The sequence below is a fragment of the Solanum lycopersicum genome, chromosome 12 (assembly GCF_036512215.1).
Source record: "Solanum lycopersicum chromosome 12, SLM_r2.1".
Taxonomy (NCBI): Eukaryota; Viridiplantae; Streptophyta; class Magnoliopsida; order Solanales; family Solanaceae; genus Solanum; species Solanum lycopersicum.
Window position 1 is genome coordinate 61,883,210 of NC_090811.1, and position 25,418 is coordinate 61,908,627.

At 35.3% G+C, this 25,418-nt stretch overlaps 4 protein-coding genes across 5 annotated transcripts; 3 read left to right on the forward strand and 1 right to left on the reverse strand.

Moving 5' to 3' along the window:
• The first annotated feature begins 3,973 nt into the window (after positions 1-3,973).
• Positions 3,974-8,739, forward strand: LOC138340669 (uncharacterized). 2 transcript variants are annotated; one of them, XM_069292591.1, is made up of 6 exons: positions 3,974-5,289; positions 5,375-5,569; positions 5,648-6,088; positions 6,291-6,945; positions 7,031-7,107; positions 8,330-8,739. In XM_069292591.1, the coding sequence occupies exons 3-4, from the start codon at positions 5,783-5,785 to the stop codon at positions 6,666-6,668; spliced, it is 684 nt and encodes a 227-aa protein (XP_069148692.1). In that variant the 5' UTR covers positions 3,974-5,289; positions 5,375-5,569; positions 5,648-5,782; the 3' UTR covers positions 6,669-6,945; positions 7,031-7,107; positions 8,330-8,739. The 2 variants fall into 2 exon arrangements, with proteins under 2 accessions (XP_069148692.1, XP_069148693.1); XM_069292592.1 differs by having other exon boundaries at positions 3,974-5,569.
• Positions 4,510-5,713, forward strand: LOC138340490 (protein MAIN-LIKE 1-like). Its single transcript, XM_069292215.1, has 3 exons — positions 4,510-4,637; positions 4,761-5,289; positions 5,648-5,713. The coding sequence occupies exons 1-3, from the start codon at positions 4,510-4,512 to the stop codon at positions 5,711-5,713; spliced, it is 723 nt and encodes a 240-aa protein (XP_069148316.1).
• A 947-nt stretch (positions 8,740-9,686) lies between the features above and the next one.
• Positions 9,687-12,277, reverse strand: LOC138340491 (uncharacterized). The gene is made up of 2 exons (XM_069292216.1): positions 11,703-12,277; positions 9,687-11,514 (listed from the first exon to the last, which is right to left on the reverse strand). The coding sequence occupies exons 1-2, from the start codon at positions 12,275-12,277 to the stop codon at positions 10,077-10,079; spliced, it is 2,013 nt and encodes a 670-aa protein (XP_069148317.1). The 3' UTR covers positions 9,687-10,076.
• A 738-nt stretch (positions 12,278-13,015) lies between these two features.
• Positions 13,016-14,849, forward strand: LOC101249616 (uncharacterized). The gene is made up of 3 exons (XM_069292217.1): positions 13,016-14,011; positions 14,094-14,267; positions 14,433-14,849. The coding sequence occupies exons 1-3, from the start codon at positions 13,016-13,018 to the stop codon at positions 14,649-14,651; spliced, it is 1,389 nt and encodes a 462-aa protein (XP_069148318.1). The 3' UTR covers positions 14,652-14,849.
• The last annotated feature ends 10,569 nt before the right edge of the window (positions 14,850-25,418 follow it).

Here is a 25,418-nt window from a genome sequence, read left to right on the forward strand (position 1 = left end):
GTCAATACTTTCACTCGTGTTTCCTTCTTATCTCGCTGTGTGGTTATAGTAATTTTTAGTTTCCTTCTGTGGTAAAAGAATATTCATGTCTCCATTGCAATTTATAAAGCATCGAAATGTGCTAGAAGGTTATGTAATCATTTCATAGAGATATTTATGTATATATTTCTTTTAAAGACGAAAATTATTGATCTCTAAGTGAAGCTTAAAAATCTGAAAAATTCAGTCATTGTGGTAGTCACTTTGCACTTTTTATATGATCTGTTTTTTTTAATCTAAAAGATGAGCTGAAAATAACAGTTACTTATCATTCCTTGCCCAGATCTCTTCTTTCTTGGTTTAGCTTGTTTTAAGGTTGGTCTGATCTGTTCGAATAATGTTTGGCTAGTCGAGGAAGGAATATGTTTGTGGGTATGGTTTTATGTCTAGTGTATCTTTGGTTGAAAATTTATTTTCCCTCTCTGTCGTCCAACTTAATAGTTAGTATATTTAATCCACCTCTGCAAGTTTGAATTTAAATAAGACGATAAACTTTACCTTTTCTGGGGCAGCAAACCGGACAACGAGTTTGACGAATATGATTCCACCACCACTCTAAACTCAAACAGCCACAAAAGGGCACAAAATTTAATACTATGGAGCCAAGAATTCCCAAAATTTTTAGGATACTCTTTAGTCTGCCGAAAATCCCCTCTTGAACAGTGAGAAGAAAGGGGTTATATAGGACAACTTTTAGGTCGAAATAGAGGGGGAAAACAATGTGGGACTAATGCAAAGTCCAAAATTTCTTAGTAGATAAGGTTCGAATGAGATAGACTTTTACCATTTCAGTATGATTCAAATGGATTCTTAACGAAACTTGAATGGGACGTCCGATTTAGCGCAAAGGATGAATGAGGTGTGAGATTTTGACATTTGGCCGATTCTCGAAATGGACTGGTGCGGAGAGATAAGGTAGAAGGGAAGAGGACGCGCGACCTGTCAATTTGGTTACTGGGTTTTTGTTTGGTCGCGTTGTGGGTTGGGTGTACTGGTTGAAGGAAGAAAAAGAGGTGTGAAGGTGTAATCACACGTGTATATTGTAGGGAAGAATTGGGTCGATTGTTGAATCCGCAAGAATTGTATGGTGGGTCACTGTTTGGTTTGAGAATTAGGCTTAAGTCATTTGGGAATTATTTGGTGGGCTGCGTAATTAAAGGTGGGAAAAGGCTGCTGGAGCCTGGAAGTGGGATAAAGGAAGAAAAAGGGTTGTGATTGGTATAATTTATTTGGGCCAAAATTGGTCTTCTGGGCTCATCAAAGTAAGTTAAGGGTCCAATTGGATATCAAAAGGAGAAGGTTCCTTGGTCTTGAAAATGATAAGATGATAAAATTTAGAACGAAATAAATTATGCTTTCAATCAATTATTAAACTTCCTAACTCAAAAAACGTAAAACAATCATCTTGACAAAAAATCTTAATTATTTTTTTTCTGAAATAAAAATGCTTATTTAGTTAAAACACCATTTTAGTAAAATAGTTTTTCTAAATATTTATATAAAACTATATAAATCTATATATTTCAGGTATATAGAGATATATTTTATAGGAAAAAGGGAAATCGTCTTGAAAATGATTTCTAAAGTATTTTTGATTTTTTTTAAAAAAATGATCTCTTCAAATTGTTTGAAGTTGGAGAAAACTTAAAGATTAATTAAATAGCGGAGGGCCAAAATGGGTGTCAACAATTTATCGAGTATGTAAATATCTCTATAAAATATAAAAATTGCATGGTCCCACCTAGGGGTGTTTGTGGTTCTAATTGGATCGGTTATTGATTTAAACCAAAACCAAACCAATCTAATCAATTTTTTAAATTTCTAAAACCAAATCAAACCAAACAAAATAATAACCATCGATGTGATTATTGTCAGCTTGATTCGATTTGGTTCTGTTATTCTGGTTTATTCAATTTGAAAGTAATAATTATTTTGAGGATATACGTATTTCGATAGACACAAACACCAAGTATATAAAAAATCTACAGAAAAGTTAATGTTAGTTCAGTAAAGCAATTAAGCAATATTAAAGTTATCATTACATGAACAAAATGATTCATTTGAGAGAAAGTGTGACTGTTTTATGTGAAATACAATAGATAAAGACTAAAATGGATTTTGATGGACTGGAATTTGAGATTGTTATACTTGAGCTAAAGTGTTGGCCTTGAGAAAATGGTAAAGTTAAAAACTTTAGTTAATTAAAATTTAACAAAATATTTTTAATTTATTTCTAAATAATATATAAATAATTATAAAATTTATATATCTAATTTATCGGTTTGATTTGGTTACTTTTGCGATTATTTTTTAGTAAAACCAAAACAAACCAATTAGCATCGATTTTCAAAATTTAAGAACCAAACCTAACCAAGCTAAACAAAATATCAATATTTTTAATCGGTTTGATTCAGAGTGCAGTTTGATTTGATTGTTAACCATAACCGTGAACATCCTAGTCCCACCTATATTAATTTATAGAGGTTTTCCTATAGGGGCTAATACATTTGTTCTTTTTCCTTTTTAGATATAGTGGCTAATATGTTTGTACTTTTTCCTTTTCAGATATAGCGGCTAATATATTTGCCCTTTTTCCTTTTTAGATGTAGTGGCCAATATGTTTGTACTTTTTTCTTTTTACATATAGCGGGTAATATATTTGTTCTTTTTCCTTTTTAGATATATTGGTTAATATATTTGTCCTTTTTCCTTTTTAGATATAGTGGCTTATATATTTTTACTTTTTCCTTTTTAGATATAGCGACTAATATGTTTGTCATTTTTCCTTTTTAGATATAGCGGCTAATTATATATTTATCTTTTTTCCTTTTTAGATATAGCGACTAATTATATATTTATCTTTTTTTTCCTTTTTAGATATAGTGGTTAATATTTGACCATAGGTGTTCAAAAGTGGATATTTACTTAATTCTCCCAAATATATGATGATGGCTTTTTAGTATAAAAGTGAAAACCTTCAAGAGGACATATCATTCATCACATCAAAACGAAGCAATATGGCAAAAAGAGTTGGTGGAGAAGATATAATATCAGAGTTGCCTTTGCATATCATTCATCACATCTTATGTTGCACTAACCTTGACCTCAAAGATGCGGCGATAAGTTGTATGTTATCCAAGAGATGGTACCATTGCTGGACTTCAAGACCTAATTTGATATTCAATCAGTTGCAAGGCGACAAACGAATTTTTGACCAAAATAAGCTATTTTAAAAATCAATTTACATAATTAATACGTTTTAAATTTTTTTTACAAAAATAGTATAAACGTACTTTATGGTAATGTTTTAGGCTTTATTTGATTTAAAAAAAATTTAACGCCGTTAACTTAATAAACGTTACTGACAGTAACGATTTTACGTTAAAACGTGACTTGACCCATCCCTTTCTTTAAACGTCGTCACTTTGTTACTGAAAGGCTCTACTAAGCAATTCTAATTTCCTAATATATCTAAAAGGCTAAACCCTTTCACCCTTTCACCCTTTCACTGTAAAAACAAAATTGGAGCCGCCATTGTCACTTTTGAAGCTTTGCATATGTAAAAATTGGCTATCTGGAAGATATCTGAAAGAAATTTTACTTTATTAAGTAATCTAGTTGTTGTTAGAGATAGAGCACATCTGATCTCAAACTTCGCACAAGCATCTATAAGATATTTGTTGGTATCGTCACTTGAGAGATCCTTGAGTATATTCAAGTTTGCAATCTTCTCCAATTCCTCTACCATATCAATCCGTCTGCAGAAGCAACTCAGCAACACATAAGTATCTTAGTGCCTTGTAAACTAAACCAAAACATGACAAAGCAGAAAAGCTCCCAAACCTGAAGGGAGGAGTGAAGTCAATTTCAATTGGGTCACTCTCCAACCCTTTCGCATGATACTTGATTATATAGCCATCTGTAAGTTCCTTCACCATCCCTGTTCATGTATGGTCAGTAATATAAAATTAGTTCCATTTTCGATCGGTAATTTGTGGACGAAGAGGAGGCGTGAAAGAACAAAAACACAGGAAGACAATGAATGAATTAAAATTTCATTTCGTGGATAAACGGTAGCGGTAGTTTTCCAAATCGATTTTGGGGATTTCTTGTTATATCGAGTTTCACGATAAATTGTGGCTATCAATCTTCTGGAAAGCTTGGAATCAAGTTAATTTCCTGTATTAGAGCCTTGAGGTATGTTTTTTTTTCCTTACAAACTAGTAGATGGAATGCTTGAATTTTAGAATTTCTATCTTCTCGTATTTATATCGTTTTGGTTATATAGAATAATCACTCAAGAAATTCTAATCTGCATGTTCTGTTTTTATTTTGAATTCATGCATATTGTTGATGCAAAGAGAAACAATTTGGTGACAGTACATTACTTTGATTTGGTTGTTATATTTTGGACTAACAATTATATTTAATTTACTTTCATATGGATTTTTCAGTTTAATAGATACGTATATGACTGGTTATAGTGTATATCGATTGGATCCCGGTCCACTTGAACCATCGGTACTAACTCAACAACTTACCCATAGGTCACGGGATATATGGAATGGAAGTGTTAATATGATTTTAAATACGAGGAGGTGTGATGGAAAATTTTGGGACCTCGTAAAGAAATATCCCATTCATCCACGAGTCTTAGAAATGATTGAGTTATCAGGACTATATGGTGTTTATAGATCAAATTGACCTTCTATTGATCGTAGCTTGATCACTTCACTAGTAGAGAGATGGCGTCCCGAGACTCATACATTTCACTTTAGAACGGGTGAGGCAACAATCACCTTGCAAGATGTAGAAGTGTTGTATGGCTTACCTGTGAATGGTGATCCAGTACTTGGTGATGAGTCGATAAGGACCATAGGGGATTGGCAAAATATTTGTCAAAGATTGTTAGGTTTTATTCCACGTCCTCAAGACTTCAACCGTAGTAGCCTCAAGGTAACTGCACTTAATGCGCATATGCTCGAGCAACTACAGTTACCTGACTTGACAACACAAGAAATGATCGATCAAATGGCTAGATGTTACATGTTTTGGATGATTGCTGGTATGATGATGGCAGATACATCCGGCAACTATCTAAAGCTTATGTGCCTTCCTATGCTCGAGGATCTCAATGTAGTTAGCTCTTATAGTTGGGGTAGTGCGACCTTAGCGTGCTTGTATCGCTTTCTCTGTAAGGCCTCACAGAGTAACCAAAATGAGATAGCTGGCTTTCTACCACTGCTTCAGGTATACTTAATAATTACATCAATTCTTTATAAATATTTCTTCTAGTTTATAATATCATAATTATATATTTATATATTATGTTTAGATTTGGGCATGGGAGAGAGTAACCGTCCTCAGACCTCAGGTAATAGCACAAAGGGACATCGAAAATAATTTTCTTGCTTGTTTACCTAGGGGTCCACGTGCTACTAGATGGTTTGCACATTTTAGTTGAACTGATACCACTAAGCATGTGTTGAAAGTTTTTAGGGATGCACTTGATTCCATGACAGAGGATCAGGTTTGATGTTATACTGTTTTTCTTTAAAAAAATTATGTATATATTGTAGTTGAAACTCATGTATTTTTCTTTATGTAGTTTATTTGGGAACCATATTCTGATGACTTAATTGAGAGTCTTCCTGATTATTGTCGAATTGGATGAGAAATATGGCGTGTAAGAGCTCCAATTTTTTGTTGGGATATCGTTGAGGTTCACTTGCCTGATCGAGTTATGAGACAATTTGGATTAAAACAAACGATACCAACTCCATTTCTATTTGACGCCACACATTTTCACCATGATCGTAGGGGCAGACGAAATACAAATTGGTACTTGGAGCATGCACAATGGTTGCCTCTTTGGAACCAACGACTTCAATATGTTTGTGATACTCCGGTCAATCGTGAACCACTTCGATATGACGACCCTTACCTTATTTGGTTTAGACGCATTACTCGTCTTGTTATTGGTAATCCTACTCAGTGTCCTCAACAACAAGAAGGTTATGTGCCCAATTCAACGGCATATGAAACAATGGTATGTATTAGATTTAGTGTGTTTGTGATTTATCTTTTGAGTATAATATTGCTTCTTCTCGAAAAATGTTACTTGGAAAATTGTTACCTATGTTTCTTCTTAAAAAATATAAAATAAGTGCTTTAGTTTGATCTTTGTTTGAGCATCTGTTAGAAAAAAGAATGGAAAATGTTTGTAAGAAAAAAAATTGATCTTTGTGTAGGTGCGTCATATTCATTCCATGGTTGATAGAGCAAAAGCCCTTGGTGATCAGCCATCAATGGAGGATTTATACATATTTCGTGCAATGGTCCAAAATGAAGGAGAAAAGTGCTTGACATATGTGCACGAGGCTGCTAGGATTAATGTACAAGCCGATTATAGAAGAGATGAGGTACATGATGATCATTTACATCATCCGGTTCGTAGGCGAGGAAAAGGTGGTGTTGCCGGTAGGAGGGCTCGTGCTGTTGAGAAAGGACGAGCACCTATTGAAATGGATGAATCAGTTTCCGAAGATGATCACACAACTTGTGATTTTGGTTCCATTTCAAGGGGCCAAACTCAAGAATTCACTCCCGGGGCATCAGGTATGACATAACAACCAACAAATACTGATATTGTTCCATACACGGCATCACAAATATTAAGGAATTCTAGTCTTTCATCACTTGAGAATGTATTTGGTGGTTCTCGACCTCAACATTTTGAGAATGCCCCCAACTTTAATTCATCACCTGGGCTGCCAATGTCCATTGAGACCCCTGGTGTTGTTAATCATTTAGAGGACTCCAACAATGAAGTGGAGAATGCAAACGAATGTGGTGAACCATCAGCGAAGGAGAAGCGTAGGATTTTCCCTAAGCGTTGTGAGACTGGTACTATTAACATCTTTATTTTATTTTTTTGACATAAATGCTCCTCTGTTTAGTCGAACAACTGAAAATTATTCTTGTTTGTCAGGGAGTCACTATCTTTACCAGCATGGCAAAAAAAAAACAAGCAACGAGAAACAAAGAACTGTAATTGAGAGGTTTCAGGTATCCAAATTTGGTACTCCTTGTTAAATTATTGTTTTTTCCATGTTTTGGAGTATGAGGAAATTTAGTGTTTTGTGTGTGTCTAAGAAATCAATCATATTTTCTTACAATGACAGTTCTCTTTTGGTTTTGAAACATGAATTACAGTCTTGTCTTTGCAAATTGATTTTCTTTGAGAAGTTCAGGCTTGTTATCAATCTGGAAAAAAAACAAAAGACACCAACTTTTCTTGAATCTGAAGGGACAGTGATTCTAGATGTTTGAGTTTTTTTAAGCTTCTGAGATGGTGAAAGGTAGATAAAAAGTTGGGTTTTTTTAATGAGTTGTTGGGATGATTTGTTCATTTGGTGAAGTTGAGTCACAAAGATGGGTTTCTACGCATACCCATCTGAAAAGTTCTTAGATTCTAAGCTGTCCTGTTTTCCATATCTGGTCTGCTTCATTTGCTAGTTAGGTTTCTTATCAAACACCCTTCTTCTTCAGCATCATCTCAATCTAATGGATATCCTGAAGTTTCTAGTTCAGATGCTTTGCAAAGAAAGTTACAACAGTTATTCCATTTACATGATTCTGGTTTAGATCAAGCATTTATTGATGCATTTCCTGTCTTTTTGCCTGTCTTCTACAAGGATTAGTTGAAACAGTGATATGTATCATGTTTGTTTAGTTACTCTGCAAGGACTTGTTCCTTTGACTCTCCCCTTCTGCGTTGACACATCGGAAATATAAGCGTCTGGGTTCTTTGCTGAAACCAAGTCTTTCTTAGAATCATCCTTTGAGTCCCTGTTCTTACGTTTGTCACGAATCATCATCGAGTGCATCATCTTGTATAATTTTTTTGGAAGATACATCTGATTCCACCTCACTTGTGTTCCTTGTATTTGCATCCTTTGTACCTGTCAAACATCCCATACAGAAAATAAAGATAAATACCAGAATTTCACGATGGCAGCAAGTTCAAAATGTGACTACTAAAGAATGAAGCAGTTCACGATGGCAGCAAGTTCCATCAGAGTGGTTATCATGAGAAATTTTCTTCTCTTTGTTTTTATGTCTCCTCTTCTCTACACTGCAGATGGAATCTAAAGGATATACTAAAAATTTCATGGGAAAGATGAAAAGTTTAATTAGTTACTTAATTTTAGTTGATATTTATATTCTTTAACTTTGAGATTCTTGGTGAATATAACTCATCAAAGTTTTCTTAATCATTTTTTCTTAGGTTGATGCAGCTTGTTGATATTCTGGATAACCCTTGGTGAATAGTAGAGATTTTTTGTGAAGAATGAAGCTACTAGTCATTATTTTGTAAAGCAACATGTTCTATATATATGGGTGATTTCAGGGAGCATAACAAATCTCCTGCTGAGGTGAAGAAACAAATTTGTGGCTTTTATACATCAACTTCAAGGATGTTTTGCCTCATTAGCATACATTCAGTGCTTATTTCCTACTTATGCTCCTGCTGGTTCTTTACTTTCCTTCTTGTTATTCTTTTGCACTTCAGAAAGTGTGGTTAAAAGATAATGCCTGAAATCTTAGTATAGCATCTCTTATTGACATAAATAATAGGTAGCTCATATATGTATTCCGGGTAAATAGCAACTATCTCAGGTACCACAATGCTTTAATGGGTCGTTTGGATTAGAAGCAAGTTATAGGGGAATTAGAAATGCATGGATGGCAATGTAGAGATTGTAATGTAGGGATTAAAATGCAAGGTTAAGGTTATAATACAAGAGCTGTAGTGGAAGGATTATTTACTCAATGGATGTTAGATTTGTTATACTAAAGTGCATATTAAAAATATTTTTTAAATTCTTTTGACAAAATAAATATTGGATAACACGTGAAGGGTTATTTTTGTCATCTCGTAATTTTACTCCATATTATACCATCCCCACATTCTTATCTTGCATAAAATAATATATTGCCGCATAACTTAAAGAGGATATCAGTTATGCGACAAGAGAAGTGGAAACAAAAATTGTACTATAAATATCCTAAATTTTATGTGGAAAGAAAGAATGAAACAAAACATTATACTAACACTAAGTATAAGTGGAGATCACTTTCTCCACTACTCCCAACCAAACATCACCTAAGTTCCTTCCGCCAACCATTGATGTACCTGAAATCTTGCTATGATGGTATATGCTCTTGAGATAAGGACTTTTAAAGCACCTTTGTAGAAAACACTTCAACAAGTTTAGCACTAATAATTGAAAGGAAATTAATATAAATGGAAATTAACATTAATAATTTTCCTTTATTAGCAATCTGGAAAAATTCACATTACATTAGATAACATAAAGAAAATTAACACCATTAGACATTGACCCACAATTATTCACTTAAATTTAATTACGATTGGGACATTGACGCCTATCATGTCCTGTCTGCCTGCATAATCCACAAGCTCGCTCATACACTGTAGAACTACGATCCATTTCATTATGTATTCTAGTTGTCCTTGGCCGATTAGGACGATGATAGAATTCATTACTTGTCATTGTAAAACTTGGAGATGGCCAATATGACTCATGACCAATTGGTGAGAATGACCCAGAATATGTTGCAACATAATTCTCTATTGTGAAATGCTCGCTAACAAAATTTCTAGCTAGCCCTCCCATTCTATCAGTTACCTTCATGACATGTGAACACGGGAAGTGCAGATTAACCCATTTTCCACAATCACATTTTCTTTCATTTAGTGAAACACAATGAGGATTACCACCAGTACCATCAACTTGTATAGATCTAACCTCGTATACTTCTGTGGGTATATTCCAATCAAAAACAAAGTGCCTCTTTGAACTTTCATAATTCTTCTCCCACTTTATTTTGAACCTCCCGGTCCATAATTCATTTTGCTCTGCAAGTTGGTGTGCTATTTGAGACCTACGGGTATACCGTTCAATAGTTTGCTCCAATGAAAGTCTAATCATAGCAGTGACAGGCAAACCTCATGCTTTTTTCAACACTCCATTGAATGACTCTGAAAGATTTGTTGTCAACACTCCCCATCTTTTTCCATCATCATGGCTAACAGTCCATTTATCCAAGGGAATTTCCATGAGGTATGCATATGCTTCGATATTTTCTTCTTTAATTTGCCACATCATGGACTCAAACTTCCTTACTTGATGGGCTGAAGCAGCCCTCCACATCAATCTGCTAAGGTCCTTGTTTGGAAATTTAGATTGAAAGTTGCTCTTAAGATGTCTTATGCAAAACCGATGGAAGACTCGAGGCTCTTGAAATCGCCGCAACTCCTGCAAACTAGTCAAGATTCCTTTTGCCCTATCAGATATAACACATACATTTTGTCTACTTTTTATCACATGTGCACTCAAATTTCTAAAAAACCATTTCCATGCCTCTTTTGATTCTTTGTCTACAATGGCAAACGCTAAAGGGAGAATGTTATCATTTCCATCAATTCCAACAGCAATTAATAATTTGATCTCATATTTTCCATAAATATGAGTTCCATCTACTGAAATAACTGGGCGACATGTTTGGAATCCATCAATGCATGGCTTGAAAGCCCAAAATACAAATTTAAAAGTTTTTACCTCCGATGAACTCACAGACTCTTCGTGTTTCCATTCCACAATTGTTCCATGGTTAAAGTGTTGAAAAGCTGCAAAAAATTTAGGTAGGTCACTAAATGATTTCTCAAAGTCACCATATACCAATTCAAATGCGCGATGACGTCCAAGCCATGCTTTCCTATATGTCACTTGGTGACCAAAATTTTCATGAACCTTTGAAATGACATCTACCACCAAGAACTTAGGATTTTTTCTAATTTGATTTAGAAGTAGTGATGCAATCAAATTAGTATTTAGGTTGGCGTGACCGCTAGAAAGCCCCTCAGTCTCACATCTATGGTTTTCAACATATTTTCCTATCTTCCAAAGTTTATCTCCAACTTGTCGTCCTCGAAGAAACCACATGCAACCCAATAAATTATAAAACTTACATCTCACAACCCATAGACTTTTGGTAGATGTTACCACCTTGAACTCCTTATTTTTGTGCAAACTCCAAATCGTTACAGCCATTTTCAACTTTTCTTTACTACTAAAAAGCATACCTTTTTTTAAATCTTTTTTTGCATGCTCAGACCAAACGGAACAACATTCCATCTCAGATTCACATGTAGACATAAAAATGTCTTCCTCATTCTCTAATGTCCTGAAATAGGGTATGTCATGAGACACACCTTGATCATGATTATGAAGATTTACACCATTTTGAGAAAAATCGCTAATATCATCGATATCTTCATCAGGTTCACTTTCATCACCATCTTTCGGAGGTTCATCTTCCTCCGAACTTTCATCACTAATTTCAGCATTTACATCATTATATAGATCAACGTTGATATCAGTATCTCTGTAAAAAAAATATTAGTCAAATTCTAGCAAAATTATAAATATACAAGCTTGTTTTAAAAGCGATAATAAATATTCTAAAATATTATTTCTTCTATTTATAAGAGATAATTTGTGTATACTTACAATAAAAATTATCTTATTAAATTGTTAGACTAAAATTTAATAAAATAAAGATTTGTTGTTTACCTAGCCTCATATTCCATGTGACTATTATCAATATGCATTTGACTAGTTGAGCCTTCACCAAATGATCGATGATCATGCATCAACAATTGTTGAAATGATGGTTGAACAATCGGTTCTACAAAATGAGGTTGATTGATCGTGGTAAGGCCATAATTTTGAGCCAACAAATTCATGTGATAACCATGATGACCACTAACTTGAAATGCAACATTTTGGCTTGTCGATACAGTCTTTACATACATCTCCAAAACATTTATATCAATCTTATCCGCAAATTTTTGAGGTATGAAAAGAAATTGTAACAAAGATTGGTCATTCTCAATTTTAAACTCAATGAACCTTGTATTGTTACCTTGAATTGAACATGGATATTTTCCAGAAATATCCATATTAATATTTTCACTATATGTTCCCATTTTCTCATGTAACAATCCAACCAATTCAACATAGGTAGTTGAAGTCGACATGCTAATAATCGTTCTAGCACATTCAGTATACCTAAATCCGTTCATATCCGTAATTATTTCTCCACCCCAATACAAAGCAACCATCACATTATGTTCAAAGCTCGTCATCTTAATCCTACACATAAAGATAAAATATTTTTTAAAACAATATTATTAAATTAGAAAGATAATTTTAAAGCTATAATAAGAACATAACAAAGGATAAACTTCACTTATTTAATTCATACCTGATGAAATTTTCTGAATATTATTTTTAAAATGGACCATACAAGGAAAATTTTTGCTGAATTATATTTGAACATGAAAAAAAATTACAACAACATTTATTTATACTCACTTTGGTCAGTTTGAAAAATGGAGGAATATGATTTTAACAGAGTGTTGTAATTGATAGCAACGTTTTTAAGGTAAAACGTTACTGTGAGTAACGTTTTATAGCTAAATATATTCTAAATTTGCAGAAGTCGAAGGCCCGTGATTGGATTCTTAAGAAACGGGACTCAAAGTAACATTTTAAGTGTAAAACGTTACTCATAGTAACGTTTTACAGTTGAATGATTTGACTCCGCCTTTGCAGGATTGGAGTCAGTGGCCCGTGATTGGATTCTCCAAAAACGTACTCTTGAGTAACGTTTTAGATATAAAACGTTACTCACAGTTACGTTTATGCGTTTAACGTCGCCAATCCGTTAACTTTTTGTCCGTTGAATTTTTATAATGAAAATATCCTAAAACGTTACCATAAAGTACGTTTATACTAGTTTTGTGAAAAAAGTTAAAAACATATTATTTTGGTGAATTGATTTTAAAAATAGCTCATTTTGGTCAAAACTCCGCGACAAACTTATGCCCCTTGAAAACTATGTCAAGTTGGTTGATCAATCCCTGCGATCCCATATTGAAAAAAAGTTACATCTTGAACAATTCATCCTTGCTTATTGTGATCCAGAAGTGGATTCTCACCTGGATACTTGGATTGAATTGGCGGTTAAACTCAATGTCACAGAGCTGGGGGTTCACCTTCCCTTTTTAACATCATATAGATTACCTGATGTTATTTATGATGCTAAATATCTGAAATCATTGTCATTAAGTAGGTGCAAGATTGAATTTGATATTAGCACCACTCGCATAAGATTTTGTTGTCTTGAGGCTCTTTCTTTGTGCCATGTCCATATTTCAGATGCACAATTACAAAGAGTTATCAACAGATGCCCATCTATCAGGATTCTAAGTTTAGAGTATTGTGAGAGTATAAGCAAATGTCATATTTTTGGCCTGGTACATCTCCAGTATTTGACTACAACTTTTTGCAAACTCCATAGTGTGATAGTCCAATCTCCATATCTTCGATGCTTTAGATATAAAGAATATGCTGGACGGGAAAATATTCTTCCTTGCGAAATTGCTATTTTGGATGGTTACAATACTTTACAAACACTCGAGCTCGTTGGTGGCAGCATTACAGGACAACAGTTTCAAGATATATTCTGCAAGTTCCCAAACATTTCAGAATTGGAACTAGAAAGCTGCTATAAGCTGAATCATATAGAGATTCAGAGTGAAAAACTCAAGAAATTCACCTTATTATTAGGGTTGAACACACTGGAAAAACTCACGATTCAAGCTCCAAATTTATTGGACTTTGATTTTCGTGGTACTAAAATTCCCTTCTCATATATGAATATGGATACTTCTTCCCTAGAAAGAGCCCGATTCCATTTCTTCATGCCCGCCACACACTTTGGATCAGTGGACAGCAGTTGGTACACGAGTCTTCATCACTTTGTTCAAAAGTTCAACAATTCTAATGATTTCATGTTAATAATATCTTGCCGCCAGGTAGTTTACATTATTTCTATGCTTATGCCATTGATTTATGTTAAATTGGGTTTAAATTATGCCATTGACAAAATTCTTGCAGACCAAAAGCATCCTTATTTATGAAAATCCGAGAGAAATTGTTATTCCACCAACCCATGCTGTCGAGATATTCTTTGCATCTATGATGCGTGTTGAATCGATCATTGGAATGTTAATGTACAAGAGTCCCAATATCATTTCCATAATTGCATGTACAGATGGCAAAGCACTGCAGGTAATTTCTTTATTTATTACCTCAAAAAACTAAGACATTAATTTGAGTTTAACTTTTAGACACCAATAGTGTAAAAGAATTGTTTTACAATGAAAAAAATTATTGTTAAATGTTGATTACTCGTCTCACAAGCATTATTGTATGATGTTTTTTGCTTAAATGCAGGTGATGTCTACACTTAAAGGGTGTATACAAAAGGAAAATTGTGGTAAAGAATGTCCATTCAAGACCAAGTGGCATCGTTACTTAAAAGAAGTCATCAGTTGTAGAGGGACATCTGAAGAGGGAATGGCTGCCTCTACGTGGTATCTATGGTTGAAATCGACATCTCTAATTGACCAAGTGAATAATTTCGTGTTAAAATGGAAAGATGATGAAGCCTAGACCGAAGAGTTTGGCGGTTGAGTTAATTAGTGTGTTTAGAAGAAGTATGATTTGTTACATATCTTAGTTGCAGTTGAAATAAATAGAACATAATTCCTATATCTTGACAATGGAACATAAAACTCTGTTCTGAACTCTTTGTGTCGATCTAACTCATGCTAAACATATATTCGTACATGCACACACAATCGATGATGATGATAAACTATGCAAGTGTATTTACATAAGTGATATACACAGATTTTTTCCCCTTTTGGCATCATGAAATTAAAGAAAATAAGGTAAAAAAAATTAGGGCAAAACCCTAACAACTTTTGAATTTTAACTTTTCACATAACATGTTTAAGATTATAAGATTAAATTATATTTTGATACATTCAACACATCTTTAGCACAAATATATGACCCATGAAAACTATGTGTTGACACCCGATTTTGACCCACGACGACATAATTAATTAACGAGTTTATTAATTTTAAGCGACTTGAAATAATTAGATCTTCTAAGGTTATATATATATAACTAATATATATTAGGATTATATTAGTTAATATTAAGTTAATATTACTATTTTCATAACTTTTAGTTAATATATGTATATAACTAATATATTTTAGGATTATTCGAAAATTCGTATCCAAGAATATTTTACTGTGCTTAAATATTTTATTAGCCATTAAATAGTTTGTATTTTTGACTTAATTATGTCATAATTTCAACGATTATTTTATTTCATTAAAATTAAGAAGCTTATTTAATTGATTTATATTAATTAATCTCATCTAGTTAGCAAATATTTTAGGGAAAATTGTATATAATAGCAAACTAATAACCTAAAATAAATGGAATAGCTAGGGTTTGATTTAATTGTGCTCCATAGCAAATGTTAGCTAAAATTTGCCAGCGTCTCCCTCCAAGAAATCTCGCTCGCCACTCTCCATTCTCGCTTGCCTCTCTCGCTTTATACACAGAAGTGTATAATTCTGTTTCTGTTTTGTGTAAAGCGAGAGAAATATGAATTTTTTGTTTGCTATATGTGAAAGTTGCCCAATCTTTAATCCATTTGGCTAGCCATTTTGGGCCTCTTATTTTTCATCATTTCCATCCAGACCAGGCCCAAAATCCAATTCAAACCCAGCCAAGTTCTTGACCCGGTCCAGCCCATTTTTTCTCCCCTAATTTCCCCAATCCAAATCCCTTGACGCGATCAGAGAGACACAGAGGACAGCCTGTTGTTGTCCTCTTCCCCATCGTCCCTCTCATGATGTACGACTAGCAGTGAAAGGCAGCAGGCGGGGCATGCGTTTCCGTCGTTGTGGCATGAGATTGAGCCACACAAGGTCGAGAGGACGAGCCAGTCGATCTGAAGCGTCAATTTCCTTTTTTCCTCTTTGGGAATGAGTTAAAATTCCCCAGAAAAGGTGGTCTCCCCTTTTTGGTGCGGTGTTTTGAATTTCAAATTATGGGGAAAGACCATAGGTTGATTCGGTATTTCACAGAAATTTGGAACCCTAATGAACCTCCTATATATTGTTTTGTTCTCCTCGGCTAAATAAGGTTCTTTGGGTGGGGGAGAGTAGAAAAAAAAACTTTGAACTAACAATAGAAAAGAGGGCAGCAGCATTGAAAGAAAATATATTAGAGAGGTTTTCCTTTTGGTTTTGGATTTTTTGGATAAAATCGAAACAGGGAAAGGGGAGGAGAATCTCTTTGGGGAGAGACTTGGGAATAGCGAAAAGAGTGGCTTTTGTTATTTTCTAGGAGTTTGAGTAAGAAATATTGAGAGTTTGCTTAAGAAAATAACTCATATAATATATAGAGATTCGCGTCTAAGGTGGAGGGGTGGATATTCGATTAAGTTATCCAATTCCCTGCTCGTCTCACTAGTCCGTGTTCAAAATTGGAAGTTTTGTCTTAGCTTCTTTTGTCGTAGTTCGATTTGGTGCATCGTCGCAGTGGTGGAAGTAGTCGCTCTCAAGCTCGTTTTGTCCAAGTTACGCTACCCCGGAAAAGGTAAACTCTCTATTATTTTTGTTTACCTCATAGTTCTCTTGTTGTAATTTGGTTTTCTGCTCAAATGTTCTCCGCTTTTGCTGTGCATTTGTAAGCTAGATTCTAATCGAATATTTGAATGTTTGTTCTTGTTTCTTGTCATTCATAGGTCATTACGAATGTCATTAGATTTATCAATACTTTCACTCGTGTTTCCTTCTTATCTCGCTGTGTGGTTATGGTAATTTTTAGTTTCCTTCCGTGGTAAAAGAATATCCATGTCCCCATTGCGATTTATAGAGCATCGAAATGTGCTAGAAGGTTATGAAGTCATTTCATAGACATATTCATGTATATTTCTTTTTAAAGAAGAAAATTATTGATCTCTAGGTGTAGCTTAGGCCTTTTGATGTTATGTGGCGGTCGAAAAATCTGAAAATATACAGTCATTGTGGTAGCCACTTTGCACTTTTTATATGGTCTATTTTTTTTTATCTAAAAGATGAGCTGAAAATATCCGTGACTTTTCCTTCCTTGCCCAGATCTCTTCTTTCTTGGTATAGCTTGTTTTAAGGTTGGTCGGATCAGATCGAATAGTGTTTGGCTAGTCGAGGAAGGAGTATGTTTGTGGGTATGCTTTTATGTCTAGTGTGTCGAATATTTATTTTCCCTCTTTGTCTTCATACTTAATAGTTAGTATATTTAAACTACCTCTGCAAGTTTGAAGATTTGTTTTACTTGACCAAGATTTGTGCTTCTTTTTTTTTTTATTTATTCTCCTTTTCCATTAAATTGTAAACCATCATGATTGATTGAGTTGGTTTGCTGTTTTAGCTTGTTATTAGATTTCGGGTATCTCGATGTGTTGCGTACTTTCCTAATGATTTCATTATTTATTTGTAGTGTCAAATCCGATTTTGTCATCTCGTGTTATGTATGGGATTCATTCTTGGAAGCTCGTTATTATTCACATATTTGTGTTTCTGGAAAGGAATTATGCTAAAATGCCTATAGGTAGGATTGATATTTAATGCTTCCATTTGCCTAACTTATTCATTTTGGTAAATCTTCATCTCCAAAATCAGTAGCATAACTTGGTGTTTTTTGCAATATGACCACGCTTCTTTCCTTTTTTTTTTAATTTTTGCTCACTTATTTATTTTATGTGCGTGCGTCAAAGTACTGGGTCATTAATTTGTTCACTTTAAATTATCTTTTAGTGCTGCCAAAGGTTACACATTTCATCACTGCTAGCATCTAATTTTGTTCTAAATAATCTACTAGGTTTATTCACTCTATGTTAGTTTATGTTAGTTGGGTTCTCTTTTCCATCATAAAAGGAAATTGATCCATGTTAATTGGTCTATCAGGAGGAGTGTAGTAGTACTTGATTTTCTCATGTAAAGTCGGAAATTATTGTTGAATTGAGTACATCGGCCGATTTTCAAGTTAATAATGGGATTGGAATACTCCATAGCGTTATCGACATTTGTTCAAAATGGGAGGTTTATATGTGGACAATGCTTTTACTAATTTGGGATCAATAGTGTGTCTTTATTTAATCGTGCGTTGGCGTATTGTTCACTATTCCTCAAATCTTTATCCTGAAAGTGTCTTAGTGCTTTATTTCCTCTTATGAATTAATATAAGTATTACTTATGTGTTTTATTTGCTTTTGATACATGTAAAATCTATCCGAGCTCGTTATGAAATCCTCCTCCTTTTCAACATGAGAGAGTCATTAAGACTCGATTTCTTTTCATCAAATCTCCCACCCCAAAATTGGAGTACAAATACGAAGTTTCAAGAATTGAAGATAGTCGGAGGAGATGGACTAGAAGATCATTTTATTTTTCGCATTTTGTATTGTATTTATTTTCGGGCATAAGCCCTTGTCGTCTTTTACTTTATTTATTTTTGTGTAATTATTTGTTTAGTTTAGGACAGGTACAAAATGGGTCGAAACCCAAAAGAAAATGGATCAAAATCCAATTCCCCGCAAAAAGTGACTTTTGGTTTTAACGACTCGATAAAATCAAGTAAAAGGCGTAAAAGACTTTACAAGTTAAAATTGACTTAGATTAATGATTTTCTCTTTCAAACACAATCCAAAATGTTTTTTTGGCTTTGATTTTTCAAACAACTCTAAAAAGTATTTTTATCGCAATTGTAAGTCTTAGCCAAATATAAGCTAGTTGTCGGCCGTAATTAAGCGGAACGTCTTAGGTGCTTTCAAAACATTCCTAAGATGTTAATAAGAATCCCCGAGCCCTTTTAAATATTTTCAAATGATTTTATCTGTTTAAGTCTTTTGAAAATAAAGGTTTTCTTAATTTTTCTCAAATTAAGTGGCGACTCTAAAAAGTCAAAAATTTAAAAATACATTTTTCCTACAAACACTATGTCAAGTTGGTTGATCAATCTCTCTGATTCCATGTCAAACGAAACTTATATCTTGAAAGATTCATCCTTATGTATCGTGATCCAGAAGTGGATTCTCACTTGGATACTTGGATTGAATTGGCGGTTAAAACTCAACGTCAAAGAGCTTGGGATTCACGATTCATTTTTAAGATCATATAGCTTACCGGATGTTATTTACGATGCTAAAAAGCTGACAACATTGAGGTTATGATTTTGTTGTCTTGAGGCTCTTTCGTTGTATCATGTCCATATTTCAGATGCCCAATTACAAAGAGTTATCGAAAGATGCCCATCTATCAGGACTATAAGGTTACAATTTTGTCAGGGTATAAGCAAATGTCATATTTTTGGCCTACTACATCTCGAGTATTTGAGTGCAGGTTGTTGTGCACTCCGTAGTTTGATAGTCCAAGTCTATATCTTCGATCCTTTAGATATACAGAATATGCTAAACTAGTCAATCTTCCTCCTTTCCAAATTGCTATTTTGGATGGTTACAATACCTTACAAATACTGGTACTCATTGGTACCATCATCACTAGCCAATAGTTTTGATATATATTACATAAGTTCCAAAACATCTCGGAATTTTAGAACTAGGAAGATGCGATAAGCTGAAAAATATAGAGATTCAGAGTGAAAACCAGCAAATGAAGGAACAGCAGTAGGACCCCATAGGTCAGAATGAATAAGTTGAAAAGGTGCAGTTGTACGCTTCTCAGATAAAGTAAAAGGTAATGTATGAGATTTTGCAATTGAACAGGAGTCACAATTGTTTACATGAATGGAAGAAAAACCTAATTGAGACATTAAAGAATTTATTATTTGAGTAGACGGGTGACCCAGATGACTGTGCCACAACAGACTGTGGCCATCACCTGAAAGAGCCACCGGAGCCACAGGAACGCTTTCTGAAACTAGGTGAACAGACGAACTTGTGCCAGGAAGAACGTATAGACCATGCTCACAGGGGCCCTGAAAAATCACCCTCTTGGTAGTATTGTCTAGGATCTGAAAATCATTAGAGGTGAACAAGAGTGAGCAATTATTGTCTTTTGTGAATTGGTGAACTGAAAGGAGATTGGTTTAAATAGAAGGGACGTGGGTAAGGTTACCTAGGTGAAAGATAGCGGTGGGGGTTTTAATGGTACCCGTGCCAGTGTGAGAAATATTAAAGGACTCACCGTTGCCAACAATAATACCATTGGAGCCATGATATAGATTTGGAGCGTTAAGCTTGGATAGATCAGAAGTAACGTGCATGTTGGCCCCAGTATCCAACAGCCATTCAGAGGAAGGGCCGGCTTGAGATGCATAATTGGCACGGTTATCACTATTTTGGCTCTCCTCATACCGAAACCAGCAACGAACAGCGGTGTGTCCTGTTTTCTGACAGATTAGACAAGTTTGACGATCCCGCTCGTAAGTGCCCTGCCCGCCGCTGGAATATGACTGCCCGCCGTTGCCGAAGGAGTGCAAGCTGTTGTTGCTGCCGTGCTGCTGACCGTCGTACAGAGGACGACTGCCCTGCCGACCATCGCGCCCACGGCCTCTGCTGTTTCTGCCGTGGCCACCGCGGATCCCCTGCCGGCCGCCACCACGCCCCCCGCGATAGTTCTGGCTTGCGGTGAGGGCGGTGGCCGGCTCCATAACAGCGGCTTCTCGGAGAAGAAGTTTGCTCTCCAGATCCACGTTGATTTCTTCACTTTTTAGCCACGAGGAGAGAGTAGCCAGGTCAACGGGCATAAGACTGATGCGAACCGCCTGTTTAATGGAGGAGTAAGCTGATGGGAGCCCCCGAACGACGCACATGACGAGATCTTTTTTGGGAATGATTTCGTTCACGGTGTCGAGGGCTGTGATGATGGTGGAGACCTCGTCTAAATACTCCGCCATAGTTTTCGTGCCTTTGATAATCGTGTGGAGGCGATCACGCAATTGTAAAATATGAGAGTGGGAAATTGATGCATAGCGTGTTGCGAGGGCCGTCCATAGGGCTGAAGCAGTTGTGTAGGATCGGACATGTTTCTGAACCATGGGAGAGATGACCGCAATCAAACATGATCGGATCTGGCCATCCACGGCTTTGTAGGCGGCATGGGCCGTATTGGTTCTGATTTGTCCGTGGCGGTGATGACTGTCGGCGGTGGTTCTGTGCTTCCATCGACGTATTTGAGAAGGTAATTGGCCTCAAGGGCTGTAAGAAAGGTGATTTTCCATGTAGGGTAATTTATGTCTGATAATTTTTCGAGAATCAGGGCATGAAGATGCCTGAAAAGGAGTTTAACGCCAAAAGGAAGTGAATCGAGAGGATCCACCTCGGTTGTCATGGCTGCCGCCACCCAAGAGAACAGAGGGAACGATTGGTTCCCTAAAGAGAGAAAAAAACCTAGAGAAAAGAAGATCTAGGTTTTCTGGCTCTTGATACCATGAAGGAATATTGATTGTATTGAAGTGTTAAGGGAATACATGGGAGATATATATAGGAGATATAGGAAGGAGTACTAATCCTAATAGGACTAGGATTAAGGAGTACTAATCCTAATAGGACTAGGATTCGTACACATTAAATACTAATATTATTTTATACTATTTATTTAATACTATCTGTTATTAGATTTATTACACGTTTGTAGTTTAGTCGTAGTTGTTAAATATGTCACCCCAGCTTTAGCAATAATTGTTCTTTCTTGAATGAACAGAATTTTAACTCTTGCTATTGGTAATGACAAACCATCAGCGTTTAATCTCTTCCGAATTTCAAACGGCAGGATGAAATAGAACAGAACTCCTACATCTTGACAATGGAAAGTAATTAACACTCTGTTCTGAACTCTTTGTGTCACCTAACTCATGTAAATAAATTCTCGACTAGTATTAACTAATCGACTAATGGAACCTGGTTCCTTAAGAATGACTAAAACAGTAAAATAGATAACAGGAGATTTATCTTGGCAAACCTCTTTACTCAAGGGATTAAAAACCACGACCTACTGTGTGAAATCTCCATCAGCCTTCATTAACTTTAATAAGTGGTTTCAAATAACAAATAATCCAAGGACTAACTCGAGTACCTTTCGTTAACTCTAACTGTTCTAACAACTTTCCTAGAAGAGAGACCCTCTTCTTGTCACGAACAACTTCACTAACAACGAGCCAAGTTTTAGATTACAAACTCTTGCAATATAGGAATTAAACTTTTAATACCTTCCCCTTGTAACACCTCTATTACAAGAATACCAAAACTTTTAGAATATGTGTGTCCACTATAAGTCAATGAACCATGTCCTTTGACAAACAAATAAGGATATAGCAAAAAGTAAATACAGTTTAACAACAGAGGAGTTTTACGTAAAAACCTTCTTGTTCAAGGGAGTAAAAACCACGACCTGTCTCACAGAATTTTCACAACTGTTTTACTAATCTTCTCAAGCAAAAGGAAATCGGTTACACAAAATGTGAGAAAAAGTTTTTAATCTCACCAACAAACAATAACTCTATTGCTTAATGAGCCTAAGTAGATGTTACTCCACCCACTAAGCTATCACTCTAGACAACTTAGAATTTTCTAAGCAATCTCAAAGACTGCCCACTAAACCACTAACCTACTAATGATTTCGAATTTTCTAAGCAACACAAAAGTTGCCCACTAAATTAGTTCAACTAACTAACTTAGAATTTCAGATCAAACCACACTGATTCCTTTATAGTTTTAGGATCATTTTACTATGTAATATAGAAAGAAAGTATTCCTAAACAACTATATAATGTTCACTTGAGCTTCATTTATTGTTGAATATTTCTTCTCCTTGATTTTCTAAGACTTTGCAAGAGTTCTTGGATGTGCTTTTTCAAGTTGCAAAAACTGAGAACAAGTGTAAGGAAAGATGTCCTTGTATAGAAAGGTCACTTTGCTTAAACCCATGCCATTGGTTGGAGTTTCTGACGTTTCTGACGCTGTTAGAGACTGTGCACCAACTTTTTGTACTTTCTCCAGCTGACGGTCAACTAGAAATTCAAGCTGAGAGCCAGGTACCTTCACAAGGTTCCTGTGTTTGTTAAATCATCAAAACTACGAATAATATTTTCTCCCTTTTTGATTATGACAAACAATACTCCAGACTTCAAGACAAGTTCCCCCTGAATTGCATGTCCGCACACCTAAAATAGAGGCGAAGCAACAAAAAAATATAGTGCAACACCCAAACCATAACCATAACAACCATAGTAGCAGTTCCCCCTCATGAACATGTCAACAGTTTGATCACACACCACACAACCATTAAATTCCCCCTTTTGGCATCATAAAAAAGAGTTACAGTAAACCAACAATATCATTAATAATGTCAGTAGCCTTATGACAATCAAACATTTAAGAAAACATTCGAAAATAGATATTAGCTAGAACAACAAGGGAATAACATTAATGGCAGTTCAAGATTAACATTCAATACATTAACAACAAACTAAAATCCAAAATACAGAGTGATAAGCCACACAAGGAAGACATTGGAGGACTATAAGATAGACCTTGAAGGGGGAGATTGATGGGAAAGAGACTGAATGATGAGAGTGAGTCGAGCATTTGCATCATCATTATCATTTATTGCTTTCTCTATTAAAGCAATAATTTTGGCCCTCAATTCTGCATTTTCCTTTTTCAAGTCTTGAACTGCAGAGGTACTGGGTCCCTCAATTTGCGCCTTGAGTAGCTCGGCCTTAAGAATAGCAATTACTCTATCCTTGCTACTCAGCCTCATAGTCATTTCTTCAACTTCATGCTCGAGTTGGTCCTGGTCTTCAATGAGTTAAGCTACTTTGCTCTTGGGATTCCCTTTCCCTTCAATGCACTCGCATTCAACCAATGTAATCTCCGAGAAGGATCGCTTCACTGTGCCGACTTAACCGACACCAAGCGGAATATTAAGTTAGAAAGTACCCATATCCCATACCATGTTTGCCTCTCTGCTCAATACTTGTCTTGTACATATGCTCAAGCATGAGTCCTGGAAGATCCAGAGATCCAAACTTGCACAACAACTCCATCATATACAAATCAGCAAAAGTTGCAGAAGTCCTCTTTTCTGTTCGAGGAAGGAGAATTTTATTGACAAATTCAAAGACTAACTAATATTAACTTTTCATCAATTTCTTAAACAAACCTACGTATATGGTAGTTGGAATCTTGGAACACAGCTTGACAAAATCGACAGAATAGGTCTTCCCAACTACAGACCTGGTACCTCCTCAAGGTACCCCAAGAATTTTCCCTAGAAGATTCTTATCAAGGTGAATGATAATGTTTTTTACTCTGGTTTGGATGCTTCCATCTTCCTGAAATAGAATCTTGTAGTAGAATTTGCGTAACTCTTCTTCATGAAGAATACGAGACTTATAGTTGAATAGATGCATGCACAATTGAATCTCAACCATATCATGGTCATCTTTGTGGATTTTGTTTTTTCAACCTTCTTTTTCTCTCCTTGTTTTATTTTTCCTGACCTTTTCTTACCAGATCGTTCATCAGACTCTCCTCCAGACACATCAACCACAGCAGATAAATGCATTTTAAAGTTCGACACCTTGAAGGTTCTGGCACTCCAATTTTTTGTTGTGGATTAAGCACTGGCTTTCATAGCATCATTCATCATTTTCTTCGAGTCAGATCTAGTAAAAGGTCTACGTTTAGAAGAACTTTCCACCATTTTTTCTTTTCCCTTTTTAGACACATTTTCATCTCTCTTCTCCAACAACCATTGAATAGAACGATCATCAACCTCTGAGTCAGAAGATGGATATCTTCCAAAATCTAATGTTTTATAAAAATAGGTTGAGTCTCTTTGATCTCGTCATTTTGGGGGTTTTCACTTCCCTCAAGCCTAACTTCCTCTCTCATCATGGCAAGACTCTCGATAACCAACCCTTCACTAGCAACAAGAATATTAGACTCAGATTTCTTGCTCTCTGGTAAGTCACCTTCAAATAGAGCATCTGAAAGCATTTCAAGATAGGGATCAGGTCCAGGAGGAAGACTGGGATTGTTGAGATCTAAAGAATGAAAAGGGTTTTGAGAATCATCTAAGGGAGGGCTGATTTTATAAGTCGTTGGAAGTTTGGGTTTTAATCCTGAAGATGAAGAAGTATAGAAAGATATTGGGTCAATCTCACTAAGAGATGCAAGCATCTTCTTGGAAGAGAATGATGGTTTCGACATATTATCAGTCAAGAAAAGAGGAAGAACAAAAGTGAACAACGAAGAAAACAGAGAGTTAGAAAGAATTAAGGAGTTTTTAGAAAATTTCATAACAAAGTGTGAAGAGATTAAAAAAGAGGAGACTTACGATCAAAAT